Source organism: Sorghum bicolor, chromosome 3 (genome assembly GCF_000003195.3).
Source record: "Sorghum bicolor cultivar BTx623 chromosome 3, Sorghum_bicolor_NCBIv3, whole genome shotgun sequence".
Lineage (NCBI taxonomy): Eukaryota > Viridiplantae > Streptophyta > Magnoliopsida > Poales > Poaceae > Sorghum > Sorghum bicolor.
In genome coordinates, this window is record NC_012872.2 from 53,282,487 (window position 1) to 53,308,536 (window position 26,050).

At 42.7% G+C, this 26,050-nt stretch overlaps 5 protein-coding genes across 9 annotated transcripts; 3 read left to right on the plus strand and 2 right to left on the minus strand.

Moving 5' to 3' along the window:
• Window positions 53–2,566, plus strand: LOC8082464. 2 transcript variants are annotated; one of them, XM_021455361.1, is made up of 3 exons: window positions 53–294; window positions 381–1,041; window positions 2,058–2,566. In XM_021455361.1, the coding sequence occupies exons 2-3, from the start codon at window positions 476–478 to the stop codon at window positions 2,125–2,127; spliced, it is 636 nt and encodes a 211-aa protein (XP_021311036.1). In that variant the 5' UTR covers window positions 53–294; window positions 381–475; the 3' UTR covers window positions 2,128–2,566. The 2 variants fall into 2 exon arrangements, with proteins under 2 accessions (XP_021311036.1, XP_002455865.1); XM_002455820.2 differs by having other exon boundaries at window positions 53–290.
• On the plus strand, window positions 7,208–8,760 carry LOC8082168 (light-harvesting complex-like protein OHP2, chloroplastic). Its single transcript, XM_002455821.2, has 2 exons — window positions 7,208–8,046; window positions 8,483–8,760. Exons 1-2 carry the CDS (start codon window positions 7,583–7,585, stop codon window positions 8,595–8,597), a joined length of 579 nt encoding a protein of 192 aa, XP_002455866.1. The 5' UTR covers window positions 7,208–7,582; the 3' UTR covers window positions 8,598–8,760.
• LOC8082169 (putative pentatricopeptide repeat-containing protein At5g09950) lies at window positions 8,669–13,752 on the minus strand. Of its 2 annotated transcripts, none has more exons than XM_021457472.1 (4): window positions 10,493–13,752; window positions 9,637–9,788; window positions 9,319–9,544; window positions 8,669–9,166 (listed from the first exon to the last, which is right to left on the minus strand). In XM_021457472.1, exon 1 carries the CDS (start codon window positions 13,707–13,709, stop codon window positions 10,536–10,538), a length of 3,174 nt encoding a protein of 1,057 aa, XP_021313147.1. In that variant the 5' UTR covers window positions 13,710–13,752; the 3' UTR covers window positions 8,669–9,166; window positions 9,319–9,544; window positions 9,637–9,788; window positions 10,493–10,535. The 2 variants fall into 2 exon arrangements, with proteins under 2 accessions (XP_021313147.1, XP_021313146.1); XM_021457471.1 differs by having other exon boundaries at window positions 10,462–13,752.
• LOC110434098 (arabinogalactan peptide 22-like) lies at window positions 17,455–18,568 on the plus strand. The gene is made up of 2 exons (XM_021457798.1): window positions 17,455–17,864; window positions 18,099–18,568. Exons 1-2 carry the CDS (start codon window positions 17,714–17,716, stop codon window positions 18,170–18,172), a joined length of 225 nt encoding a protein of 74 aa, XP_021313473.1. The 5' UTR covers window positions 17,455–17,713; the 3' UTR covers window positions 18,173–18,568.
• LOC8082465 lies at window positions 20,507–25,885 on the minus strand. 3 transcript variants are annotated; one of them, XR_002451434.1, is made up of 8 exons: window positions 25,536–25,885; window positions 24,499–24,717; window positions 23,853–23,939; window positions 23,080–23,226; window positions 22,517–22,543; window positions 21,356–21,451; window positions 21,011–21,267; window positions 20,507–20,852 (listed from the first exon to the last, which is right to left on the minus strand). XR_002451434.1 is itself a non-coding variant. In XM_002458030.2 (7 exons), exons 1-7 carry the CDS (start codon window positions 25,788–25,790, stop codon window positions 21,067–21,069), a joined length of 1,032 nt encoding a protein of 343 aa, XP_002458075.1. In that variant the 5' UTR covers window positions 25,791–25,885; the 3' UTR covers window positions 20,509–21,066. The 3 variants fall into 3 exon arrangements, 1 of the variants encoding a protein (XP_002458075.1); XR_002451433.1 differs by having other exon boundaries at window positions 20,507–20,859; XM_002458030.2 differs by having other exon boundaries at window positions 20,509–21,267.

Below are 26,050 nucleotides of genomic sequence, written 5' to 3' on the forward strand. Positions count from 1 at the left end.
TCAACAGCAGAAGAGCCGGCCCTGAAATAGTAAAATATATTACTACTATACTACTGCTAGGAAAATCGGGCCATGGTTGTTTTCTAACCTTTGCTCGCTGTGTCTCTCTCCCTTTCCTCTCTCTCCGTCCAACGACGCCGCGATCCAGATCCAGGGCATCCTGCCGCCGCCGCGGACTGCGCCTATCTTCCTTCTGCAGCGGCGGGGCATCGCCGTCGTCGTCGATCATCCCCTGGGCTGGATCGGGGCGGAGATCCAGCCGGAACTGCGGTGATCCCTTCCTTTTCTCGGTAGGTCGGTCTCCTTCTGTAATGCGGATTCTTGGGTCCTCAAATCCGAAGCTTCCATGCGGCGGATATGATGGATTGTTTCCTTTGCAGGGTAGTGTAGTGAGCGAGCCAATGGAGAGGTAATTCGCCAGGTCAGGCTGGTATCAAGTTCCTGGTTCATGGTGCCTGGATGAGCAGTGGAAGAGATGCTACTGGCCGTGGAAGGAGGAGGGTTCTTCTCGTCTTCAGCGTCAGGGTACAGCCATGGCCTCGCGCTCTTGCTGCTCGGGCGGAAAGCTGAGGAGAAGCCCGTCAAGGTCTCGCCGTGGAACCAGTACCGGCTAGTCGACCGGGAGACCGAGCAGGTGTACCAGCTGCCCTCCGCGGCCAACGCCAAGGACCAGGCGCCTGGGAAATGCGCTCCCTTCGTCTGCTTTGGGTGCACGGCGAATGGGCTCGAGGTGGCGTCTCCTCCCAAAGCGGCCTCCAGCAGTGCGCCCGGTAACGGTGCCTCACAGGAAGAAGCCTCTTGTTCAGCAAACAAGACGTTGACCACTAGTGGCTCCATCGGTGGCAGTGAGAGACGAGGCTGTCTTAAGAGCAACTCCAAAAGGGATTCTTTGGAGCACCGTATAGTGGTGAGCGAGGGTGAAGAACCGCGCGAGTCTGTGGAAGAGGTGCAGACCTTGAGATCTAGCGTGGAACGGAGGAAAGTTCAGTGGACAGATACATGTGGAAAGGAGCTTTTTGAGATAAGGGAGTTTGAAACAAGGTATGGTCCAAAAATCCTATATTTCCTTGCATGCCGATGTTCCCTGGAAAATATATTGTGTTCCTGGTTATTTAGTCTGAACCTCCTATTGTCAATTGTCATACATGAAGGAATGCACATTTCTATCTTCTTCTATTAATGAATCCAAATTTCAAAATAAGAGCTATAAAAGCACAACATCATCTCAATTTTTTTGGTACTTTTATGCCATCTAGTAACCATCTTGTGAGGTAATTGATCTTCAGATTTTTCAAGTAACAAAGATACACAAAGTTCGAGTGTTCCGTCTTAATGAGTAGTTCCACCCTAAAGGCTAAAACTTAACGCCTTCTTCCTTGGAGTCATATCTCCTCCAAAGCCCTATGTACATACTTTTAAAGGTAAAGGCAATTCTACATACTAAAAATTTAACATATGCTTATCAAATGTTCTATATTGTGAACATGTTAAAGTGCAAGGCGTTTACACTAGTTTATAGTTCATTGAAGAAGCAGTGCACCTGCACTATTAAATGATGCAAATATGTGTGTAGTCTGGCTTGGTGCTGAATCCTCATTATCATTACTACTAAGGACCTGTAGAGCTTTGGGCAGCTCTAGCTCCAGCTCTTCCGTGCACTATAGCGACAAGCCATTTTCATCTCTCCTCTCAAAATGGATTAGGAGTAGGTGAAGCCACTATTTTTAGCTTCACCGGCTCCGGCTCCTCTGTGCACTATAGCAAGGAGCCAGAACCATTTGGAGCCATGTCAAACTGGGCCTAAATGCTAACAGTATGAAGAATAGCTGTATCTTTGTTTGATTTGCATTCATTATGTCGTAAGGCAAGCTCCCTACAAATTAATTGACACTGACTTTTCATATGCATGTTCTGCATCTGGTCAATTTTACTACTCCCAAACTATAAGGTGAAAAAGCCATGGATGTGGTGATACATATCTTCTGTATTCTTGTGTTCTACTAGTGCTTTGTTATACTTGTATACTATATTCTGATTGCTGTTTTTTGTCTTGGCAGCGACGAGGGCTTGTCAGATGATGATGCAGAAAACGAAGGTTTCCGGAAATGTGAGTGTGTGATTCAGTAGATTTCATGTCTGCACAACAAGCCTGACAGAAACATCTCCTCATGGTAAGCCTGTGTCCTGCTTGAAAGGATGTGCCGCACCGGTGACTTCTTTGCAACTGAAATGATCGACGACAGTCGAAACAAAGCAAACAGTGACAAGTCGATATTGTGCTAGATTATTTGTTGGTTCTATGCTTAACTAGTCAGCAGGGTTATAGTTTCGAAGCCCACCTGTACAATATCAATATCTCCTTTCTTTCTTTTCTGTCATTTTGTTTTTCTGGCTTTCCATTGTGTTTTCACGCCCGCTGTACCATATAAGGCTGCCCTGTTACTTCTGCCTGGGATTTTGGATCCCTGACTTCATTCTGTTCCCTTTTGTTTTGCACCTGACGTGTTGAGTGATGAATTGTTGACATTTTTGTCCAAATTGGTAAAATCCATTCTTCGTTGCATAAGAGTGACATGTGAGGGCCATTTGAGTTTAACTCTCAGGCGTACTGTGTTTTGATGTGGATTTGTCTTTCTGCCCCTATAATGTCGATGAGACATTGCTTTTACCACGGTTCAGTAATGTCTTCTCTGAGAAAATGTACTACTATATTCGTTGCTAAGTTAGTACAATAGATCAATTCTGAATCTTATACCTTTGACAAGTTTTTATATTATATAATGTAGACATGTCCGTGTGTTGTCAAGGAATGCACAATTTGTTATGTGGTCATTTGAATGACTTGAGGCTTAGAGATTTATGCTATAATCATATTATTTGTTTCAATACATCCTGATATCGGATTCCATACCTAGTCATCTGTTCCAGTGCACTCCATACTATGGCTAAATACATGTTTTTCTAACTTGTATGGGCATGAATTCTAAGTTCGGTAATGCTCTACTTAAGATGTCCGGAACAAGATAGACGCCTCTTGCCCGCACCTACCCGTTCCTTCCGAACTCTTCCCGTAACCGCTTGTTCCTTCCGCTCCCTTCCTTCCTTCCGCTCCCTTCTTGCGCTGGGGCATCTCCATGCCCATGTGCCACAACGCTTCTCTAAAAAGCCACACCTCTGTCCCCACGCGTGTCGTCCGAGTTGTACGCCTCGTTGCTTCCCTCTCCCTCCTCCTGCTCCGGTGTGGAGGTGGCTTCGGCGCGAGCGCGAGCGCGAGCTGTGATCTAGGCTCCTTTCTCTTCTCCGGGCGGTCACTCCGGCCTCAACTTTGGTGTGGGGATGAGCGCGACTTCGACATGGTCGCAGATCCAGCGGCTCCTTCACCCACACCGGCGTCCTACTCCAACCACCCCGGGCGGCTCCTTCACCCACCCTGGTGGCGCCCCTCCCCTCACACCGGCATCCTCCCCCGCCGGGAGCCCTCAATGCCCACAGATCTGACGGCCCATGGTGCTCCCTGCGCTAGGGATTTCTCTCGCACCATATGTTGCAATTGTATATTCCAATTGTTTCAAAAGGTTCAAAGGTAAGTTGCAGTTGAATTATATGGATGTTGTAAAAGTAGATCAGAGGATGTTGTATATGTTGCAATTATTTTCAGAGGCATGTTGCAATAGGATGTTTCGAGTGTTTCAGATGTCCCAGACGTATTGTTGCAAGCATTTTTTATATGGATATTGTATATGTTCCACATATATGTTGCAACAGTATGTTCCAAAATATTTTTTCTGTTCCAATCTTATGTTGCAGCAAGTGTTTTCAAGTTGCAAGTGTTCTTTTTTTGGATGTTGCATATGTGTTTCACATATGTTGCAAGTACATATTCTACATGTTTCATTTCTTTGAGATGTATGTTGCACTCGAGTTTCATATTGCACATGTTTCGAGTTGTTTTGAGTCAGGGGCCATCGAGAAGTAGGGAGCGGCGAGCTGGTGGACATGGCATGTGGCATGCTTGGAGGCCATCGTCGGGGGGCACGATGGGGTGGGGGTACTCCTGCAGGGGCAAGGCGAACGGATGGGGATGGGATTGGGATGAGGTGGAGTTGGAGGGGGGGGCAAGGTGGGAGCATGTCGGGTGTGCGAGGGGTGTTCTGATGGAAGCTAAGCTCATGTGCGTGTACGTGTGGGGAGCGGAAGGGTTGCAGGCGAGCGCACAGGCAAGGTAGCAGCACGAGCGACCGGACGCGAGCACCTGGGTCGGACGTTCGGGCGCTAGCACTACCGTTCTAAGTTCGGGTCATGGACAGGACACAAAGATGCGAAGGTATGTGGAAAATAAAGGAAAAACAGTTATGTTCAAACTTGTAGGAGCATGGATCCTTAAGTCTGGTCATATGGATGGGATATAGAGTTCGGTTCATGGACGGTGTACAGCTAAGTTATTGAGGGAAATAAAAAAAATCAGATGAAAGTATTTATTTAGATGTAGATGTATTTATAAAATCAACTATATTAGATGTAGATGTATTTATAAAATCAACTATATTTATGAGACTTCATAGAAATACCTGAAACAAATCTACATATTTTCGAACCAAAGTACCTAAAAATTGATATTCTCTGTACGGATTGTATCCATCAAGTCAGAGCATTTGTGGTGCTTGGAAGGATTATGGCCTTGTTTAGTTCCAAAAATTTTTGGAAAATCGACACTGTAGCATTTTCGTTTGTATTTGACAAATATTGTCCAATTATGGACTAACTAGACTCAAAAGATTTGTCTCGTCAATTCCGACCAAACTGTGCAATTATTTTTTATTTTCGTCTATATTTAATACTCCATGTATGTGTCTAAAGATTTATTTTCGTCTATATTTAATACTCCATGCATGCGTCTAAAGATTTGATGTATGTGACAGAGAATCTGAAAAATTTTGCAAAATTTTTTTAGACTAAACAAGACCAAAAGGAAACCGAAAATCTATTTAAATGACTATATATTGGGGATGCTTCAGCGGCATTAAAGATCGGCTGCCCTAGATGTGCCATCACGTAGGACACATGATCGTGATTATATACATCTCGTTTTCATATACATTTTGCTGAAAATGATTCAGATGGTTACATAGGATAACTAAGATTACAGCCATTGAGAGATGTTTTCTAAACCTAGACCTCTCTACCAATGCTTTCAGGTCGTCCGATTAATCGTGATTAATCGTCCTGGTCGGTCAGGAGTGCTCGATTAGGAGGTTCGACCCGACCAGGTCGACTAGAAACCTGGTCGTCCGATTAGTCGTCCACTTATCGCGATTAATCGTCCGATTAGGACATGGACGACCAGGTTTCGTGCTCTGTTTTTGGGCTTTTTTTACTGGGCAGATATGTGGGGGGTATGGAGATGTTGGTGGTTGTCCCAGTTCTCCAGAAATAGTTAAGAAGGACGCGTTGGTTTACATCAAAAAGAGTTCAAAGACTGTTCTAGAGGCGCCAGCACAAGTTGAAGATGAAGAGGAATGTTGGTTTACACTAATGTAGTCTTGATGCTTCCTTTATTGTGTATAATATAGTGTACATATAGAGGTATATATATAGGTCGATCAGCTGATATGCCTGGACGACTAGGGTCGATTAATTGACCTGGTCGCTGATTAATCGCGCTCCTGCAAGAAGCTAAACCGAAGATCTAAGGGTAGCTCCAACAATTAACTTTTAAGCTAGCTCTAAGCATTTTTCTCATATTTCACTGAAAGAGAAAGATAAACTAGCTCTTGCACATATTTCAAGTCTGTGAGATGTGCTAAAAGTTAGCAGTATTGGAGAAAGTTGGCTTAGAGCTAGTAACTAGCTTTAAACATTGCGGGTGCTCTAAGAGGATGATACTAAATCTCATGTGTGAGTCTATGATCACTAGGCTGCTAGTATCTTAGGTAAAGTGTGACATTCTAAAAAAGGCAATACTCTCTCCAATCACAAATAAGTGACTTTTTAAGCATTCCTCCAGTATGCAACACACAAGTTTTAATACTATTTTTTGTTACAAAATTTATATAACCAAGCAAAAGTGCATGTTTATAAAACTACGTTTCAATACAATTAAGCTCATATTATTGCATTTTCAAATTTTAAAATAAACACATGAAAAACAATATGGAACTGCAATTTCGAATTATTGATTTAGTACAACCCAAAACATCACTTAATTACGTTCAGCGTAGTGCCTTTGCGAAACCAAATTAATTAAGATTGACCAAATATTAAATGAGACCTTATGGACTAGCCGATCTTTTTTTAAGTTAAATATTTGTTGCTGAATTTAAAACATCTCCCACCTAATTCTGATTCTAATGCTAGACAACCTACACATTTTAACTCAAGGCTTTCTGCAGTGTGCTCTTGAAGTGGTGCTAAAATTTTCTCTTTCCATTTGAGGCACTACTACCTGCACTGTGAGCCGGTGCCAACATCGACACCTGAAATGAAAGATTCAGGAGTGATGCATGTAGAAGCACCGATGCTCATTCATTAAAGAAGTAGATGAGCCTCTGCACCTCTAACTCTTTCTCCGTAAATCAGACTCCAAGAATCAAAATGCACAATGCAGCGTCCTTGAGTGATGCCAGTTTTTTGTGGGCATCACTTCCACACTGTGGAAGGTCTAAAAAAGAATCTCCCAAAACTGGAAGTTACCTCCCCTAAAATAGTTTAGAGTGGTTTCAAAGGTTCTTTTTATTGATGTGGCACATACATAACAGGGATCCACGTGTCATTGGTTTGAGTCGTGTAACCTTTCATAGAATATTTGGACTCCTAACATGATCTCAAATGGAACAAAATCAACTAGAAGGTTTTAGATCTCACCGAGCACCAAACCAACCACAATTTTGGTATAGACTACTTGTGAAGTAATTGAAAAAAAATAAAAAAATGAATTTCAAAATCTAATAACTTAAAACAGACATTTTTTTTTGCTTCAGATAATCTCAAATAAAAAAGTTATCGAATAGAAAGTTGTAGATCACATCAAGATCTACAAATTTGGTATAGACCATGTCAACATCCAAGATCCTTTGAAAAAGAAATTAAATTCAAAATCTAATATCTTAAAACGAATATTTTGATCTTTTAATGATCTCAAATAAAAAAATGCCAAATGAAAAGTTCTAGATCGCATCAGGATATAAAGGTTTTGTATAGATCATGTTAGCAAAAGTCTTTTCAAAAGAAAAACCTGAATTTTCAAAATTTGGTAACAATAATCTTTGCTTTGATGTGTGAGTGACAGACAGAGACAGGGGCAATCGCAGCAGGTCAGCACCAGGATTTCTGAATGTGCTGCGCCCATGTTGAGTCCCTGCAAACCTCACAAACTTTCTGTTAGGAGACAACACGCCTGATGTTGAGTTCCTGGGCCCTCTGTTCGCGGACGGACGGCACCACACACTCTTATCCACACCGAGAGCGTGGGTGTGTGTGTCCAAACCTTCTCCACGCGTTCCCTTCCCTCGTCTCCTCCCTGCTCTGAGAAACAAGAGAGCCAGAGCCAGGCCAGCGCTTGCTGCAAAGCTCAAGCGCCGCAGCAATGTCTCTGGCCCCGTCCATCCCTTCCATCAAGGTGAAGGTGGGGGCCGTCTCGGTCGCGCCGCCGCACCGCGCATGCCGGTCCTTCGTGGTGATCAGGAGCTCCAAGGCGGAGGGACCCATCCGGAGACCTGCGGCGCCTCCGCTGTCGCCGCCGCCACCGATGCCACCCAAGACGCCGGCTCTGTCCACTCCTCCCACCCTGTCGCAGCCTCCGACGCCCGTGAAGCCCGCTGTTCCACCCACGTCGTCGCTGCCGACGCCACCTTCTCCTGAGCTGAAGCCGGTTGAGGCCCAGGCCCCGGCGGCAGCGCTGCAGAGGCCGGTGGCTGGGGCTGTGACGCTGGAGTACCAGAGGAAGGTGGCCAAGGACCTGCAGGAGTACTTCAAGAAGAAGAAGCTGGAGGAGGCTGACCAGGGTCCGTTCTTTGGGTTCTTGCCCAAGAATGAGATTTCCAACGGAAGGTACGTTTGCCCCTGCAAGATGCTATCAATATGGTTGGTGAGATTTTTCCTAGTACCTTCAAATATTTGAAGGTTTTTGAATCAGGGGTATTTCTTGACCTATGATAGACTAAACTGCAAATTGATCTAGCCTGAGCTTTGCAGAGAGCATGCTCCTCCTTAGCAATCAATAAATCGATACAACATTAGACTTGAGATTGATTAATCAGTTGAGAACTGACATGTTTCCAAGCCATTTGGAACAAGGCCTAGTGAAGTTACCAAAAACTATCATGTCCCCTTCATGCTACTCAATTTACTCGTGTATGTAAGGTTATGAGTCTACAATAAGCATGCTAAAAAATGCAAAATGGGTAGATGTAAAGATTCACCACATTGTTGAATAACCAGGTAGCTTGTCTCTATCCGCTAATTCACCTTGTTACAAATCTTGCAGGTGGGCCATGTTTGGGTTTGCAGTAGGGATGCTAACAGAGTACGCAACAGGCTCGGATTTTGTTCAGCAAATGAAGATCCTTCTCTCCAATTTTGGAATTGTGGACTTGGATTAATGGCGGACTTTTGGTGTTTTCATTATGTATAAGTCTTTTAAATGTAATGTAATTACTTGATATGTCATATAGAAAATTTTATCTTGCGCGTTGTTTGACTTGGTTTTCATTGTGCGTCCTGTTTGGATGGACATCAATCTCAATTTCCAGTTTTCTTCGATTAGTTACCTGGATTACACGGGAGGACAACACTGTAGGATTTACTGGGTTACACAGTGGGAAAAAAGGTTTATCTCTAATACTCATGAACAATTACAAGTTGCCAAATGCCAATAATAGTACGTGCTTTCAGATAAATAACAACGTATGTAGATTGACATTGCTACATTATGATGTCAATATGTATTGTTCTATCCTGGTTCATCTAGCTTAAGCAATAGGATCACAAGTCAAAAGGAGATGCTTTAATTGGAAACACTTAAAAAGGTGCAGTTTCAAAGGTAACACCCTCCATGCAGAAGTTATGCATGATGGCATTAATTGGCACTGCGATCCAGAGACAGAGAATTACTCGAAAAGTGGTCGATTTGATAAACTTCTTTATCAAGCTCTGCAATTGCTTTTCCCTCCTGTCATTGCACAAAGAATATCGATGTTAAAAGTGAGACGTAGGAAACTACATTGTCGCCATAAAGTTATTCCAAATAACCAAAAGATGGAATGATTTATTTCAGACATTTATTAAAACATGATAAATCAAACAATGTTTTCAAGGTCTTACCTTCTCATGGGCCGAACGCTTCAAAATTTCAAGCATCTGGTCAACAGAGACACCAGCATGAGTGGCCTAGAACTAGATCCAACCTTCATGGACCACATCTCTTCCAAAGCAGCAAGAATGTCCATATCCTGCTTTAGTGCTTTGAATCCATTGCTCTATTTTCCAACTCTTTCATTGCATCATCCATCTCCTCGGCATCTCATTTCCTCTTTTCTTTGTCTGCTGCCTGAACAAAAGAATATTCATCACGGTGATCAAATTGAAGATTATATCCATGGAATCAAATTCGTCCTTTGAATATGGCCCAAAATCACTTACCTCATCCTGTTCATGCCAATGTTCAAAACTGCGACTAGCCCCCAATTCCACTGCGCAATCAGAATTCTGAGGATCTGTTTTGAATGCGATCTCTCAGCAGAGCACATAGTGAACTTGAAGTGAAACCTAAATATTTGTATTCCCAAGTATGTCTGCGCCCAAAAGAAGGGAACAGCATTAGCATGGGTTAGCATACAATCAGTAATCAAAATACCCACTAGTTGATACATATGAAATTCCACAGTTCCAAGATAACAGACAACCAAATAAACCATTATGCCAAGCCATACAATGATGAAAAATAAATTCAAACCATGGGTGTAAATTCAAAAGCACAAAGATGCCTATGAAAAAGCTATTATGCTTAGCTAAATGAAGAGATGCAAGCGCTGAACACAAACAACTGTTGTCTCCATCAACACTGCACAACCTAGAAGAGCATGCAGAGCACTTTTAGAGATAAAAAGTGAACACACATCAGGCGTGCAAAGTGGTGGCTCAGGAATAATATTGATACATTCTGGACTTATTCATGTAGTCATGACGGACAAAAGTTGCTAGGTTGGGCAGCCCATAGACTGTCACGAAAAGATAACACCTATAGATCAGCAAGCTGAATTAATAAATTCAATTTTAATGTTAGATGCTAGAGGTTTAAGCTTTGAGCATTTGACACTTGACAGATGCACTGATTTCCAAATTCCACAGGATAAGGGAAAGCTGCCAGGAGTTCATTATTGAATGGTAAATTCACTGAAGAGAAACTATAACAGTCATTTTGTTTGAATATATATATTTGACTTAAATAAGAGAAAGGTAAGAAACCTGTATCTAGCATCTGGCAGTGTGGTATGACCTGAAAATTTAGGAACTGGTACTGAACCATTCTTTCAGATCAGTTACCAGTAATCTCCACAAGAACACTTCCCATCTTTGAAATGATGAAATCGGATAGAATCCCTTAAAATGATTTGCCGGCTAATCATCTGAGAAATGTATCTAAAGGCTATGTGACAATCTCCGCAAACCCGAAGGTTCTTCATTATTCTTATTGGGCCACTTGAGGAACGAGTCAGAACGAAAGCAATGGCTAGCTTCTCACTATGATACCTCAACAGCTCCTCTTTGTTTTCTTCTTCGAGATCATACAAGGCATACTCTGTCAGGGGAATATAACCAGCATTTCTTATATTCTGTATCAAAAAATTCAGCTTTTCGTATATTTCTTTGGTGTTTGGATGTGATCTATCACCAGCCATGAAAGTATGAACTCCATCATTTAGGGTTACCCAACTGCGACCAGCCTCCTTTTTCACTGTCGCTTGCCTCATTCCAGCTCGGGCTTTGGCTGTATCTTCCCACATTCCTGTAGCTGCATGAAAGTTAGATGCCAGAACATAGTTTACAGGATTTTGAGGCTCTATTTCCAAAAGCACCCTTAAAGCTTCTCTCCCCAGTTCAATCTTAGACCCGTCTTTTGACTGTCGGCAAGCAACTAAAACAGTCCTCCATATGAGAGCGTTAGGTTTCATTGGCATTCTTTGTATGTACTCCTTTATCTTGTCAATCTTACCAGCTCGACCGAGAAGGTCTATGACACAAGAATAATGTTCAATCTGAGGTAGTATACCATGATCCGGCATCATTTCAAAGTATTCTAATCCTCTTTCCACCAATCCAGCATGACTGCATGCAGATAGGACGCTGACAAAAGTGACATGGTCTGGACTTTCTCTGCTGCGCAGCATTTCCTCAAATGTTTCAAGGGCTTTCCTTCCAAGACCATGTCTTGCATAACCAGAAATCATAGAATTCCATGAAAATTCATTCCTCTGAGTCATAGAATTGAAAAGCTTAGAGGCATAATCCACCCTACCACACTTGGAGTACATATCAACAAGAGCACTCTCAACCACGACATCTGATTCCAAGTGTGACCTAATACCAAAAGCGTGCATCTCCATTCCACGCTCCAATGCTGCCACAGAAGCACATGCATTTAGTATAATGGAGAAAGTGCAACAATCCATGATTTGGCCACTATGTAGCATAAGCCATACACAATCCATAGCCTCCTGTAGATAGCCATTGTAGATGTAACCTGAAATCATAGAATTCCACGAGACGGCATCCCTTCTGCCAGACATGTTAGAAAACAGATGCTCACAGGAATTCATATCTCCTGATTTCGCATAACATGATATGAGGGCATTATCTACCACATTGTCATCCATAACTCCATGCTTCAGCACTGCAGCATGAAACTGCTTCCCCAATTCAAGAACGGACAATGGAGACAAAGCAGCAAGTAAGTTTACAAATGTTACTTTATTTGGGATCAAACCACCCCTCATCATATTGTTGAAAACTTCGACAGTTTCAGAAATAGGTGCTTGTGAACTGGCCATGACACCCATCATAGAGTTCCAAGAAACTTCATCGTGGTCAGCCATAGAGTTGAAAACCTTCCAGCAATCTGACATAGCTCCACATTCTCCATACATTTTAACCAGTACATTTGAAACAGAAGTATCTAAATCTAGACCCCACTTAACAGCATCACAATGCACTTGCTGACCAGCACTTAAAAGTTTCAAACCTGCACATGAACTCAAGGAACTGATTACTGCAAAATTTGATGGGCTTATGCAACTTTGCCTCATAAGACAGTAATGCATAACTGCTTCTTCACAGTTACCATTCTGATCAAGAGCTGAGATGATGGTGTTCCAGGAAATCCTGTCCGTTGCTTCCATTAGCTGAAAAATTTTAGAGGCACTATCGATGGCACCACATTTGGCATACATATTAACCAGTCCATTACTAACAGCAATTTTCAGATCAGTAAGCCCAGTTCTAAGCATATGCCCATGGGCTTCCTTACCTTTCCTCAGCCCTTCTTCAGGTATAGAATATTCAGCTATGGCACTGAGCAACACAACATATGTATCTGCGTTAACAACAATAGTATTCCTTGTCCCCACAAAAATCTTTACTGCTTCTTCACTGCAGTGTTGCTTGACCAAGCCAACTATCAATCCATTTAAGGTGACTGCATTCTTCTCTTTCAAACTGAGAAAGATGTCCTTAGCTTCATCAATCAAGCCATGTCTCGCAAAAGCGCTAACCAGAGCACTCCCCACGTAGAGGTCACTAGAACAGCCAGATTTGAGCACACTCACGAATACTTGGTCAAGCACAGCCGAGCTGCCTGATGACAGAGACGTGGCGGTGATCAAACTGCCAAAGGTATGCTCTGTTGGGCGCAGCTGAATCCTGGAATCTTCTCGCTGCATATCCATGAACAGAGTGAACGTTGAAACCACATCACCTTTCTTAGCATAAACAGACATCAATGCGTTCCATGTGATCAAGTCCCTGATCGGCGTGCCATCAAACACCCGCTGCGCTAGGATCGGTGGACCAACAGTGCAGCTACCATACATTGAGATCAGAGCATTGCACACAGTAGTGTTTGACGCATATTCCGTCTTCGACAGCAGCCCATGGACCTGGGTCGCGAAGCCCAGACGGTCGGGTCCTCCATCCTGGCAGGCCCGGAGCAAGGTCCCGAAGGTGAAGGACGTGGGCCTGCACCCGGGCTCCACCTCCCGCAGCATGGCGCGGAACACCCGGAAGGCCTCTTCGGTGATGCCCTGCAGCACGTACCCGGAGAGGAGGCAGGTCCAGGAGACGGCGTTCCGCTGGGGCATTTCGTCGAACACCCGGCTCGCGGCAGCCAGGCGCGCGCCCTTGGCGTAGGAGTTGACGAGATGGTTGGATAAGAAGAGGTCATGATTGAGCCCCCGCTTGATGAGCTCGACGTGGAGGTTTTCCGGAGAGTTGGCGGCGTCGCCGCGGCGGCGGAGCAGGAGGACGAGATCGGCGTGAGGGCGCGGCGGTGGAGGTGAGGACGGCGAGCGAGGCGGCGGGAGGCGGTGAGCGAGGAGGTCGCGCAGTGGGACGGGAGGAGGGAGGCGTCTAGGCGGCGGCGGGGAAGCGGATGCGGCGGCTGAAGAGGAAGAGGCGGAGCGGAGTGTGAGGTGAGGTAATGGCGGGAGCTTCCGGTGCATGGGTGTCGACAAGGAACTAAGGAAGAGGTTTTACCGTATCGCACTCGCACGACTACGGAGTACACGTGAAACGGTGAAGGTGAAAGCTACAGACGGTCAAGGAACTGATTACAGTCTGCTAAGTATAATAGAAAACCGAATATATCTCGATTTTAATGTTTTTTCTTCAATAGAACCCCATATTCATTATCACAAAAAAAACAATGAAATTACAAAATCTGGTCAACTTAGCCACCTTCAATTTCAATTCACTTGGTGCATTTTTAGTTTGCTCCTTATGGAACTAGTTGGCTTCACACTACTATCATGGAGGGATGCAAATTCACTGCCACTGCGCAAATGATGACCTCTCGGAAGGGAACAACAGTGCCCAATATAACATAGCTTGCTCCTTATGGCATATGATAGAGGATTTTTGTCACAATAGAGACAAGCAAAGTAACCACTTTGTGGTATGGCCTAAAAGGGTACTTAGTGCTAGATAATCATGAATGCAGCACAACACTGCAGCACGAAGCTTAAAATCTTTTCCGGTGATAACATCAAGAGTATCCACACCAGACCATAACTCAAGTAATTCTTCTACAAGAGGATGCCAGAAAATATCAAAGGCCTTCCCACGAGGACCAGGAATCAACAAATTAAGCCATCATGTTCATCCATGCATGCCCAAGGTGGTAAGTTGTATGGAATCACAAAAACAGGCCACATGCTATAAGATGAACTCATGTTGCTAAAAGGATTGAAACCATCTGTGGCAAGTCCAAGTCTTATGTTTCGTGCATCTTTAGCAAAATCAGGCCAGCGATTGTCAAAATCTTCCCATGTAGGAGGCGGTGGTAGGATGGTTGGGCCCTCACAACAATGGAGACGTTTGGCCAAGGTCAGGGCAGGGGAGTTCCGTGGTCGGACTCGCTGAAGAAGGAAGGGAGAGGGGAAGAAGGCGGCCACTACGGGCACACTAGGGTTTCGCTAGAGCTCCACGAACGTGGGGCTCCAGCAAAACCTAGCGCGCCATGGCAGGGGTGAGGACGATAAGCTAGGCACGAGGAGGAAGAAGACGCAAGGACGAGAGAGTGCGATGAGATGTTGAAGGCAAAGTGTCGATCACATATGAGAGAGACATACACATTACTATCTAGGTTAGTATTTGCCTGTGTCAAGTAGCAACCAGCCGTTAACTGTTCCCTAGTCACATTAGTGTGTGTCTCGATAATGTGCCTGCTCTACAAAGGAAGCTAGACCTAGGATTATGTCACACTATCATTGCCTCACTGACATTGCTCATTTAAACACGACATAGATGCATGATTATATACCAACTAATTAGTCAAGAATAGCTATCAGACACTATTAGGATCTCTAGAACTAACAACTAGTTGACTAATTTTTAGTCCTTAATGATCTAAACAAGTAGAGTAATTGTTAGTCTACTAGTCATAGACTAGTGACTAGTGTTACTCTATTAGTTCATGTATAGGAGTTTAATAGCACTATTTGTCAGTCCATTAGTCCATGTATAGGACTTAATAAGACTGGTTGTTAGTCCTAGTTATGATATATTAGTACTAGAGTAGTAGATTTTTTTGATGTAGTGTCCCACAAGAATAGAGTAGTAGATTTTTCTGATGTAGTGTCCCATGAGAGCACAGTATGTTGACACTACCTACAACCAATAGAAGCAACTCATGAGCTACCCTTTTACAAGTTCTAGAGCAATAGTTAAAAGAAAGCACCTCAATGTTGCCAGTCACATACACAAGTGCATTCACTTCATGCATGAGGCCAACCATTGTTGATACTCGAAAGCAATCTGTATTCGTTGCCATCTTCAATGGCATGGAGTCTATTTCAGTTGCCACACGCTGAATTCCCATTTCATTCGTAGTTTTTTCTCTCAAATGCGCAAGAGAGTCATTGTGTATCTTTGTATTAACGAACATAGGAAAAAACTGGTCCCATACAAAGACGCTAGCTAGGAAGAGAGGAAGACAACATGATGGAGTATACCAGTGACAAGAATGACTAGCGGAGAGAGGGTGGTTAGTCGAACTATGGTCATGAGAGTTAGGTGGCAATATATGACAATGTAGGCCACTGCTGAGAAGTGGAGAAAGGGAAAGGGAGGGTAGTAGTGGGGTAGCCATGAGCTAGGTGGAGTGGAACATGTGAGAGTGAATACCACGAAAACCATGGAGGAGCACATGGGGCACTGGAGGAGAGGAAAAAACTAGAATCATAAGACCGATGGGTAGAAAAATATGGATATTATCCATCTTGCATAAGATAAATAATAGGAGGTTACACTAAACCAAAAAACAGAAATGAAAACCAGGATCAAGCACAACACTGACTACCAAGAAATTGATAGTTCATTTTTTTGTTTTAAGTTCTTAAACCAAACTGAAAAAATGAAAATGTCAATAAGGATGTCCTCAGCTCTACTTAGGGAATGTGCATACGTACTTGCAAACTAAGCAGAGGACACTTACTTCAAAGGTTGTCTAGAAATACAAAACCACAACGGTGCCCTCCCCTTAAACCCAGCATCCAGGGGCGGGCCTAGGCCTAAGGCCAATAGGGCCATGGCCCTAGTCATGGTCCAAATATTTTAGAAGCAGGTCTTTAGTTTTGGCCCAACAAAGAACAGCTCAGTAAGAAGGACTAAAGGAGAGCAGTGCAGAGTCACCCTCACGAACTCACGCGCTGCTCTTACATCTTGTCCAAACTAGTTTTTTTTTTTGTAATGTTCCATGTTATTCCCATTAGAATCATGTACTATATTATACCATACTTTATTTGCAAAGTTTTCTTAAGAATATCTATTATGTATATAGTCATATACACTATGGTGTATCTATCGAAGTTTCGTCATTGAAAATTGGCCCTAGTCATTGGTAAATCCTAGTTCTGCCACTGCCAGCGTCCAAAGGCTGCTGCCAGATGCTAGTTCCACTAGGATTGTAAAGTTATACTCGGTTAAATAATAATATAAATTAGTTCCCCAGCCAAGAGAAGACACAATGACACGGTCTAGCTTGGCACATGGCAATTTATTCCCCTTTAACGCTCGATGTTTTCCCTAAAAGACCGATCGATGTACAATCCAAGACTTGGCAGCTTGTTGATTTTTGATTTTTTTTAAAAAAAATAGCTGTGGTGTGACACTTAATTTCCGAATCAAAATGAGCACAACGAAAATGTGACGAGAATGAAAGGTACAGAGGTACTTCTGCTCAAAAAAGAAAGTGTGCGCCGCTAGATCACGTGGCGCATGCACGCCGAATAGAAATTTGTTTAAACGAGCGTGCAAGAAATCATAGTACGTACACAGCATGCATCAAATGTCCCGAGCCGGACCAATAAATTTTCCCTTCTATATATGTGTACTACGTACGTATGTACCAACTGTCGTACGTGCTGCATGACACACAATTATTAACACGTACACCTCTCCATCGTTTCATTTCGATCTAGGCACTCATATTTGTGCGTCGAAAAAACACACACACACAAACACACACATATATATTATTACTTGTGCCATCATTGTGTGCGTACGTTTTGTTTCAAAGAAAATTGAATGAGGGCCGGCAGAGAGCGAGCTCGAAACACGGACCGCGTCCACGAACGTGCGCGAGCAAACCACGCACGCCACGCCACGTCGTCACCGACGATTCCCGCCAACTTTGACATGCGCGCGCGATGGGCGATCGATCTGGGTTCTGGGGGCCCCGCCGGCCGCGCGCCTCGCCTCGCCTCGCCTCGTGGTCACAGATGCATGCGCGGCCCGCCGCCGCCGGCGTAGCACCGAGTCTACGCGGCCAGCCTCCGGCCTTCGGCTGGGTAGTATAAATAGACATGCACACCGCCGCGACGATCGATCGGCCGCCTCAGCTATACATCATCAGTCAGTCTCACCGATCGATCAGTCAGAGCTGCTATTACGACCAAGATCATCACTAGCTAGCTAGTAGTTAACCAGCACTCCTCCATTATTATTCATGATGAGCTCGCTGACGGCGGCGAGGCTCGCTCTGGTGGCGTACCTGCTGCTCGCGACGCTGCTGCACCCCTGCCTCTGCCATGCTGCAACGGCCGTGGCGGCTCCGGCGGCCGCCGCTCCTACTGCCGCCGGCAACTGGAGAGTGGATCGTGAGTTCTAGCTATTCTTCTCTGTATATATATATATCAGCAGCTGCTGCTGCTGCTTTGCCTATTTTTCTACTAGCCACAGTATTTTTCTCTTATGATAATCAGCAAACAGTATTTTCAGTCATAGTTTTTTAGACTCGTGTAAAAGAGAATGGCTAATCATGCAGAACGAGTAACTGAGATATATAATTCTAATGTTTGTTTGCCTTATTATTTTATTTCTTTGTTTCGCAGCGAAATCGATTGACCAGGGGGTGGCGTACGTCCTCATGCTCCTCGCGCTCTTCGTCACCTACATCGTGCACTGAATTTTGGATGGACTACTGTACTATTGAACAGCTATAGCAAAACGTAGATTATTATTATTATTATCCAAATTAACGCTCATGAGTCATGACGGTCGATGGGGTCCTCCTGGAAGCAGCTCGATTATATTAAAGCAAGAGGGAGTATGTAATTAGTGTCTATTGTACGTCTTGATTCCCGTACGTCGCCGGCTATCACATGCTCGACGTCGTCAACGAGCAGTTCTCGGCCGGCCTGCAGAACTCCCTCTTTCTTTCTTTTCTTTTTTCTTCTTCCAAGTTTGATATGATGCGACTTTGAAGTGAGTTCGGAAGTATAGTATCTGCTAGTCATCATACATAAGGTATTCAGGTACCGTAAAATGTTCATTATATATCTATAGTACTGATTTTATATTATTCACGGATCTAAATTAGAAATAATGAGAAGAAGATATTTTAATGTCGCCATACTTTTGTTGCCTCATACTCCGTATACTACAAGATAATATGCCGCCTTAGGTGACGGCATTTTCGGTGGTCGAAAATGCTACCATATGGACATCCGGAATAGAATCAGATCCATCGGACGCCTTCGTGGTAGCGGCTCATGAGGACGAAAGGACACAATAATACCTAGATGATACCTACAACTTTGTTCTTCTCTATGTTTCTTTCCACCACCGAAAATGTTAGCATCTAAACATCTCTAGACATAATCAAATCCATCCGACGCTTTTGTGTGGTATGCCTCCCGTCTATATCTCGTTCGCTAACCACACCCTACCTCCACACTCCATGTCATGTTGAGTCCCTTTCCCTTTACTCAACAATTGGTCATGCTCCAAGTGGCCGTGTGAGGTCTGCCTATAGGTGGCTTGAAGAAAGCACATGTGAGGTTGAGGAGAGAAGTTATTTGTGGGGATATTTCTAATCTAAGGCCGGTTAACTCTCCGTTGGATACATACCATGCGGGCATGATGAACCCTGCACCATTAGTAGGGCCTTGTTTAGTTGGCAAAAACTTTGGTTTTTGGCTACTGTAGCACTTTCGTTTTTATTTGACAAACATTATCCAATCATGGAGTAACTAGGCTCAAAAGATTCATCTCACAAATTACAGGTAAACTGTGCAATTAGTTTTTATTTTTATCTATATTTAATGCTCCATGCATACGATCAAAGATTCACTACCAAAATAGTGGAATTCTCCTAGTGTTTTTAAGTAGTTATAAAATACTATCACTAGTCAAAACACTAGGGAATCGTACTAGGAGACATTTAGTAGGGAAAGTTTATACTAAATTTTGAATGCTAAAACACTAGAAGAAGTCCACCTCACTAGAAGAATTAGTAAATTGTGGTTGTGATTCGATGTGACGGGGAATCTTGAAAATTTTTACGAACTAAACATGGCCTAAGTGTGAGAGGAAAATAGGAGCACAAGCTCGGCTAGGCTGTTCGGTAAGCCCATGGGCCACCGTGGCCTATTGGGCCTCATAGAGGGGTGTGGAAAATAGGCTAGCTGGGTCAGGCTTCGACCGACAGTAACCTTAGGGTTCTTTCCCTTTTCCCTTTCTATTCCCCAATACTTAGCACATGCAGAATTATGCAAAATATTTTTCTAGGTGTTGATGATCAAGGCCTTGTTTAGTTCGCAAAAATTTTTAAGATTCCCCGTCACATCGAATCTTTGGTCGCATACATGGAGCATTAAATATAGACGAAAATAAAAACTAATTGCACAGTTTCCCTGTAATTTGTGAGATGAATCTTTTGAGCCTAGTTACTCCGTGATTAGACAATGTTTGTCAAATAAAAACGAAAATGCTACAGTAGCCAAAAATCATGCTTTTTGCGAACTGAACAAGGCCCAAGATCCATTGAAGTGGCAACTAAAATATAAATATAATATTAAAATCTTATGCTTGCATTGGGGTTTTGCCTAGAACAGTTATGCAACTAAGGGTACTAATCTACATGGTCAAACACCATTCAGGGTTTTTGCGATTTTTTTAAAAGGTTCGTTTTTTCGCCCTAGGGTTTTGTTACAAAAGATTCGTGTATTTGCCTGTCATCGATCGTTTGGCTGATAAGTCGTGTTAGAAAGTACCGATGGTTGATTTATTGATAGAAAAATATTGTTGAGTGGCTGACAGATTCGGCTGATAAGCTCAAGCGAATAGAAAAAGGCGAAGCACTCAAGGCCGACAGATTAATCACAGAAGCTGGATGTCGGTCCATGAGGAAGTGGTGCACATGGGCGAGCCCTTAAGCAGGGATGAAAACAGGATGAATATTCCTCGATAGCCGATATTCATCGTAACGAAAGGGTCAAAACCCTACTCAAACACTCGGTATCGAAATCTAAATATTTAATATCCGTACTGTATGTCACAAAAAATATTCGTACCGTATTTAAATCCGAATACTCAAAATCAGTTTTTTTTACATGTATATGTGATAGATATCGATATCCGTAGCTGTGTCCGAGATCCAAGAAAATATATGGGATAGAATGCAAGTTCACTGATATCTGTATGTATCCGATCCAGTTTCATCGTACACTCAAGAGCGGGTGGTGCAGTGGAGGCGTTCGGCCTGGCAGAGCGAGCAGGGAGCTAGCAGAGTAGCAGGCAGCGGCTCAGGGGCCTCCGGACAAGGGATGTCGATGAAAAGAAGCCTCGCGGTGGAAGAAACAAGCCTGTGGGCTTAGTGCAAACCATGATTTTCTCAGCATTGCAGTCAGGAGAATAAAAAACTAATCGAGACGTTTGGGTGGGATTCTCGCCTAATTCCACCTGGAATCTGATTTTAAGCATATCCAAACACACTAACATGTAGAATACATTCCTTGCTTACCCTTGATCTGTTGTTGATAATAGGAACATTAGTGTGAACTGTTAACTTCATCCGCGTTAAATATCGTCAGTGCTTATACACTCTTCTATGACTTGGATGCAAGAGCCCACTGACTTGCCTGTAGACATTGCCTCTGCAAGCTGCGATCTAGCTTTTTCATGGCGACGCAGTATGAGGACAGTGTTCAGCACAGCCCACCTCACCTGTGAATCAGCTTTCTTTTGGGTGAAACCCAAACTCTTGAGCAATCCATCAAGCTGTACATAAGACACACAGAACAGAAAATACGGTAAAATATGATGCCTATCAAACCCAGTAGAAGTAATTGATGCTTACAGCACAGACCTTATTGATGTCAGCTAATCCTCCTTCTGCAAGTCCGTACAGAAGATACTCTGTTGCGACTCCAGCTAGTGCTATACACGAGAACTTGTTCACCATCTGCAACAAGTAAAACAATGCTCGGTGACATCAAAAACACTGAATGGCAACAAAATAATACAGATTACACTTTAACCGGTAATGTTCAATTTGTCTCCTGGGTGGAAGGCCACACAAATGGAACAGAGCTGGAAGACATTAGACCCTATTTATCTCATGATTGCTTTCTATCTTCCTAAATGGGCTATCAAAGCAAGTGATAAGCAGAGACCGCGATTTCTTTGGAATGATGAAGAGCAGGCAAAAAAGGCGGCAATTGTCGTGGCTTTTTTAGATTAAGGAAACAAAAAATTTCATGTGGCTTGGACGCTTGGAGAGTGCTTCTCAGTTGACTATGGTGACCCAGGCATTCACAATTTAACTACTCTTTGTTAGCTTGTCGAATGAGGTAGCTGTGGTTGCCAAAAAAAAAAAAATCCAAGTGAGGTTCATCCCGCCCAAGCCCTTTTTCAATGCCCACAAAATGGTAGAGATATCAAATTCTGGTCAGCTTGTTGGTTGCTTTGTCGTATGTTGAGTGAGTTGGCACCTCACCTCTAGTTACGAACAGGACTACCAATCAAAGGATTGTTGCTCAAAATCGCTGCTGAATATCAAAGTTGCCCCAGCAGGTTAGGCCACTAAAGAGTATCTGTTAATTTCGGCCTTGGTGAAAGATTATAGTTTTGCAGGACCAGCTTACATGGAATGATGGAAATAGATCAGGATCTAACATGCAAATCAGTCTTCAAAGCATTCTTTGTGGGTACCATTCAGTTTTAATAGTTGCGGGTGACCATTCTAGAAAACCATATTCATGGCATACGCAACAGTCTTAATAGTTGTCCTTAAATTTTACAAAATCAATAAAATCGGTCCAAATTTAGCATTTTACATTTGTTAAAATAAAACTAGTATCCCTAAAACTTCTTCAAATCCTAAACTTCAGTGATGATATTTCATCAGCACATATTAGACTTTTGTAGATATTATACTGGTTGAGACTGTATGCTGGGGCATCATGAATCACATACTAAAGTGAGGCAGCCTGCTTTTTATAAAACAAAGGTTTCTAGGAACTCTCACCGTTGCAGATAGCTTGCCTGTATTGATCTGAAAGAAAAAGATAATCATTAGTCTAGAAACTATACAACACTGTGCAGTGCTTATATAGTTTTTAAAAGATATATAGCAGTAAGTTAATTGCACAAAATGAATAACTGGTAATATGAACTATGCTCCAAAGTATAAGTTCTTGCAAAACTACATGTGGAAATTTGTCAGCCAAGAGAATTGAATCATTGAATCATTCAACTGATGCAGATAATCTGATCTGCTTTCTTTGTCTTAAGGATGTTCATGAAATATTTGACTGGAGGAAGTTATGCAAATTCTGGCCGTCATTCCAATGAAACCATGGGGTTGGAGTTCAATCTGTGATCTAAAACAAAGGGGTGCAGACATGTCTGCGGATAAATCTAAGCATACAAGATGCATAACCAACTTGTCAAGTTTCTGTTCACTCAATATATGAGCTAATAGTTCAACATTCAGATGGAAATCAGTAGAAAGTGTCTGTTACTTGTAGAAAATAGTAACTTATCCAAAATTTGAAGATTAAGAAGTTTCCAGAAGTTAATAGAATTAACCTCTCCAAGGAACTCATAGTCCACAAAAGCTGTTCCAGCTTGCACGTTAAGCGATCCTTGATTGATAAGTGTATCCAAGCTTGTAATTGTATATCCTTTTGGAAGCACTCCAAGCAAGTATGCTATCAAGAAGTGACCAGCTTCATGCTATACATGATATCAATTTTAGAACTTATATCCATTCAAAGGAAAATACTGAGTAATGGAAAAGGAGAAAATGAAGATTTGCATTTTGTGGTCTTTTTGGAAAATGGAAAACCCGACGCAACAGTCACGTTTAAAACATGTTTTGGTCTTGGTGGCATCCTCATTAAACTACTTTGTTTCCTTTTTAAGTTCATTTAACTTGATACTAAAGCATTATTAAAAATAATAATGCAACAGTTTCTTAGAACCTGTAGCATCACCAAATTGAGGCGAACAAAAAGACCAGTTTGTCAGAAAAGCAGGAATAACCAAACTGAGCCAAAAACCCAAATCATATGTTCATACTACCATTATGTGACTTTGTTCATGTAGGAAAGAAATGTTACATGCTTGCTACAGGCCTGCTCAGATATCAAGAAAGTATTTACTAGTTGACTCTTGACATCATAATTGTCATTGCATTGCTACAAAGGTATGAGGCACATAGATATTGAGATCATTTTACCTTCATTCTATAAGTTACCAATTTGAGTGTCTTGAAAATTATCAAGTCAAAACAATTTCCAGGACTATATAAAACCCAAGCACCAAAGATCCTGACAGAGCAGTATGGACTGTAGGACTACCTGAACAACTCTGTTGTGATACTTCTGGCTGAGATAGTGACCAATTGTATCAAGAACCAAGTTTCTCACCCCACCACCAAAATATACCTAGAAAGCTGTAGTTGGATAAGCTCCAGACAGAGGCTTATTGGAAGCTCAGTGTTTAGATAACGACGCATGGAAAATAAATGGATTAATGTCTGAACTACAAGTATGTTTAGCTCAAGAATGACAAGCTAACCAACATAGATGTGTATAATTGAACCAAGAAGCACATAGTAGGACCAACCAAATGCTAAAAATAAAGTTATATATGTCTTATCAGAATCATAGGTAACTCAACATTTCCTGAAGAATCAACACTAAGGATTTCCATTGATATCTGCAACATCATGGCATTAAAGTATGTATTGAAGAGGAAAGTTCTGTAAATCACAATAGCAACCAGACGGTAGACGTATAATGGTTGCATGAACTGAATGTTATGAACATCTGGCACCAATTAGCTCCAAAGTTATCAGGCACTAGGGAGGTCAATATATGGGAGCAAACTATAGGATAGATATGAAAGAAAATTCCTAGCTAGTTTGAGAGCAGTAATGTAAACATATATGTTTTCTTGAAGCAGATGATAAATGTTTTTCGTAGCAAGTGGCAGATTACTCACAAAGTCCACGGACCACAAAGATAGTAGACCTAGTATGAGAAACAGGATTTGGAGTTGAGAAAGCTCTAATGCAGCAGATACAGAAAGCCCTCCAAGAATTGCAGCAATTTGGATATTTCTCTCAATTGATCCTAGTGTCAGATCCACGGGCGATAGGAAAGCAGAAGTATCAATCCCATTCAGTTTAAGCTCATCCAATGTATAAAGTCGTTGAGGTACCTATTACATGTTTGGTTAAATAAGAGACTGTAAAATGAGGTACCAAAAAATGAAAAAGGTAAATCATGTATTCATGTCCCTTCCCCTTCAATTATGTGGGAAAAGAAATATCACCACTTAGAACCATGTATGGAAATCTAATAAAGAAGCGGATGGACAAAAGGTTTGATTTGCTTCGATAGAAAATTAGTTACCTGAAAGGGGAAAAGGTCAGATAGTTTCTCTTTCTTGGAAAAAGAGTAGTACTTTTCTTGTACTTAGCTTGCAACAAATTTAGTTGGCTCATTTATGCCTTGATGAATTGAATGGATGCAAGCAAGAAATACATTTACCTTATAGTTACATTCCATCACATTTTTCATACTGGTTTCCGCGAATTTATTTTTTTAAAAAATCTTAAATCTTGAACATACTGGTCGAAGTGGTAAATAATGATGCATGCTGCTCATACCCACTGTCTATCACCTACGCCAGGAAGAGTTGTCATGAAAATTGCACAAGTGCGAACCATAGGAATATCAAGACAGTGATCCTGTTGTTTAACAATCATTATTGTGTACTCGACTCAATAGCCAAGGCAAAGGTATCATGGGGGCCGTGTTCTGATCCCAACATCATATATTTTAGCTCTAATAACTGATGGTTATGACTTTCATAGTGAAGAAGTCAACTAATCACCAGAATTCCAGAAAAATGCTCAAAATTCACGCGTAACCGCGCGCAGGTTGACTGTTACTAATCGTACGAATTGGCACTAGAAAGCAAGAACGGCCACGTCGATCAAGAACGCAGGCAAGGTGGATGCAGCACAAACAAACCTGCCTGGCGGCGCCAAAAGCCCGAAGTCCGCCGTCAACCCCCTGCGAACTGCGCACAAGGGAGAGCGCAGCCTCGTCGTTCCCCTTGCTTAGCGCCTGGTCCACCTGCTCCAGCACCGCCCTCAGGCGCGCCGGCGACTGGGAAGCCGAAGTGTCTGTGGCGCGAGCAGGCGGCAACCGGAGTCTAACGGCGGCGGGCTGCAACTGGGACAAGCGGAAGCAGCAACAAGGGGCTCCTCCCAGGTTCGTGCTCATTTTTCCCCCCCTTGGATTGGACTTCGACAGGCACAAGAGAGATTGAGAGAACGAAGGCTCTGTAGCCAAATACACGACACGACGCGAGTACGCGACCCTACGTCGACATGAGGTGAGGAAGATTTTATCAGTCTTTTCTCTGTGGTTACAAAAGATTTGCCATTGTAAAAGATTGAAAATCCATAGCTGCCCTTAAAAGATTAAATGAACACTGTTGCTATAATTATTTTTTGCCCTCAAATTTGTCTGTATCAAACTAT

Excerpts from the sequence above, each read along its gene's own strand:
- LOC8082464 (XM_021455361.1), top strand. The coding sequence starts at position 476 with ATGCTACTGGCCGTGGAAGGAGGAGGGTTCTTCTCGTCTTCAGCGTCA. Across the intron at positions 1,042-2,057 it reads ATAAGGGAGTTTGAAACAAG|CGACGAGGGCTTGTCAGATG; the intron begins GTATGGTCCAAA and ends TTGTCTTGGCAG.
- LOC8082465 (XM_002458030.2), bottom strand. The coding sequence starts at position 25,790 with ATGAGCACGAACCTGGGAGGAGCCCCTTGTTGCTGCTTCCGCTTGTCC. Across the intron at positions 24,718-25,535 it reads CTTTTGGCGCCGCCAGGCAG|GTACCTCAACGACTTTATAC; the intron begins GTTTGTTTGTGC and ends AACATGTAATAG. Across the intron at positions 22,544-23,079 it reads ACTATGAGTTCCTTGGAGAG|ATCAATACAGGCAAGCTATC; the intron begins GTTAATTCTATT and ends TTTTTCTTTCAG.
- LOC8082168 (XM_002455821.2), top strand. The coding sequence starts at position 7,583 with ATGTCTCTGGCCCCGTCCATCCCTTCCATCAAGGTGAAGGTGGGGGCC. Across the intron at positions 8,047-8,482 it reads AATGAGATTTCCAACGGAAG|GTGGGCCATGTTTGGGTTTG; the intron begins GTACGTTTGCCC and ends CAAATCTTGCAG.
- LOC8082169 (XM_021457472.1), bottom strand. The coding sequence starts at position 13,709 with ATGCACCGGAAGCTCCCGCCATTACCTCACCTCACACTCCGCTCCGCC.
- LOC110434098 (XM_021457798.1), top strand. The coding sequence starts at position 17,714 with ATGATGAGCTCGCTGACGGCGGCGAGGCTCGCTCTGGTGGCGTACCTG. Across the intron at positions 17,865-18,098 it reads CGGCAACTGGAGAGTGGATC|CGAAATCGATTGACCAGGGG; the intron begins GTGAGTTCTAGC and ends TTTGTTTCGCAG.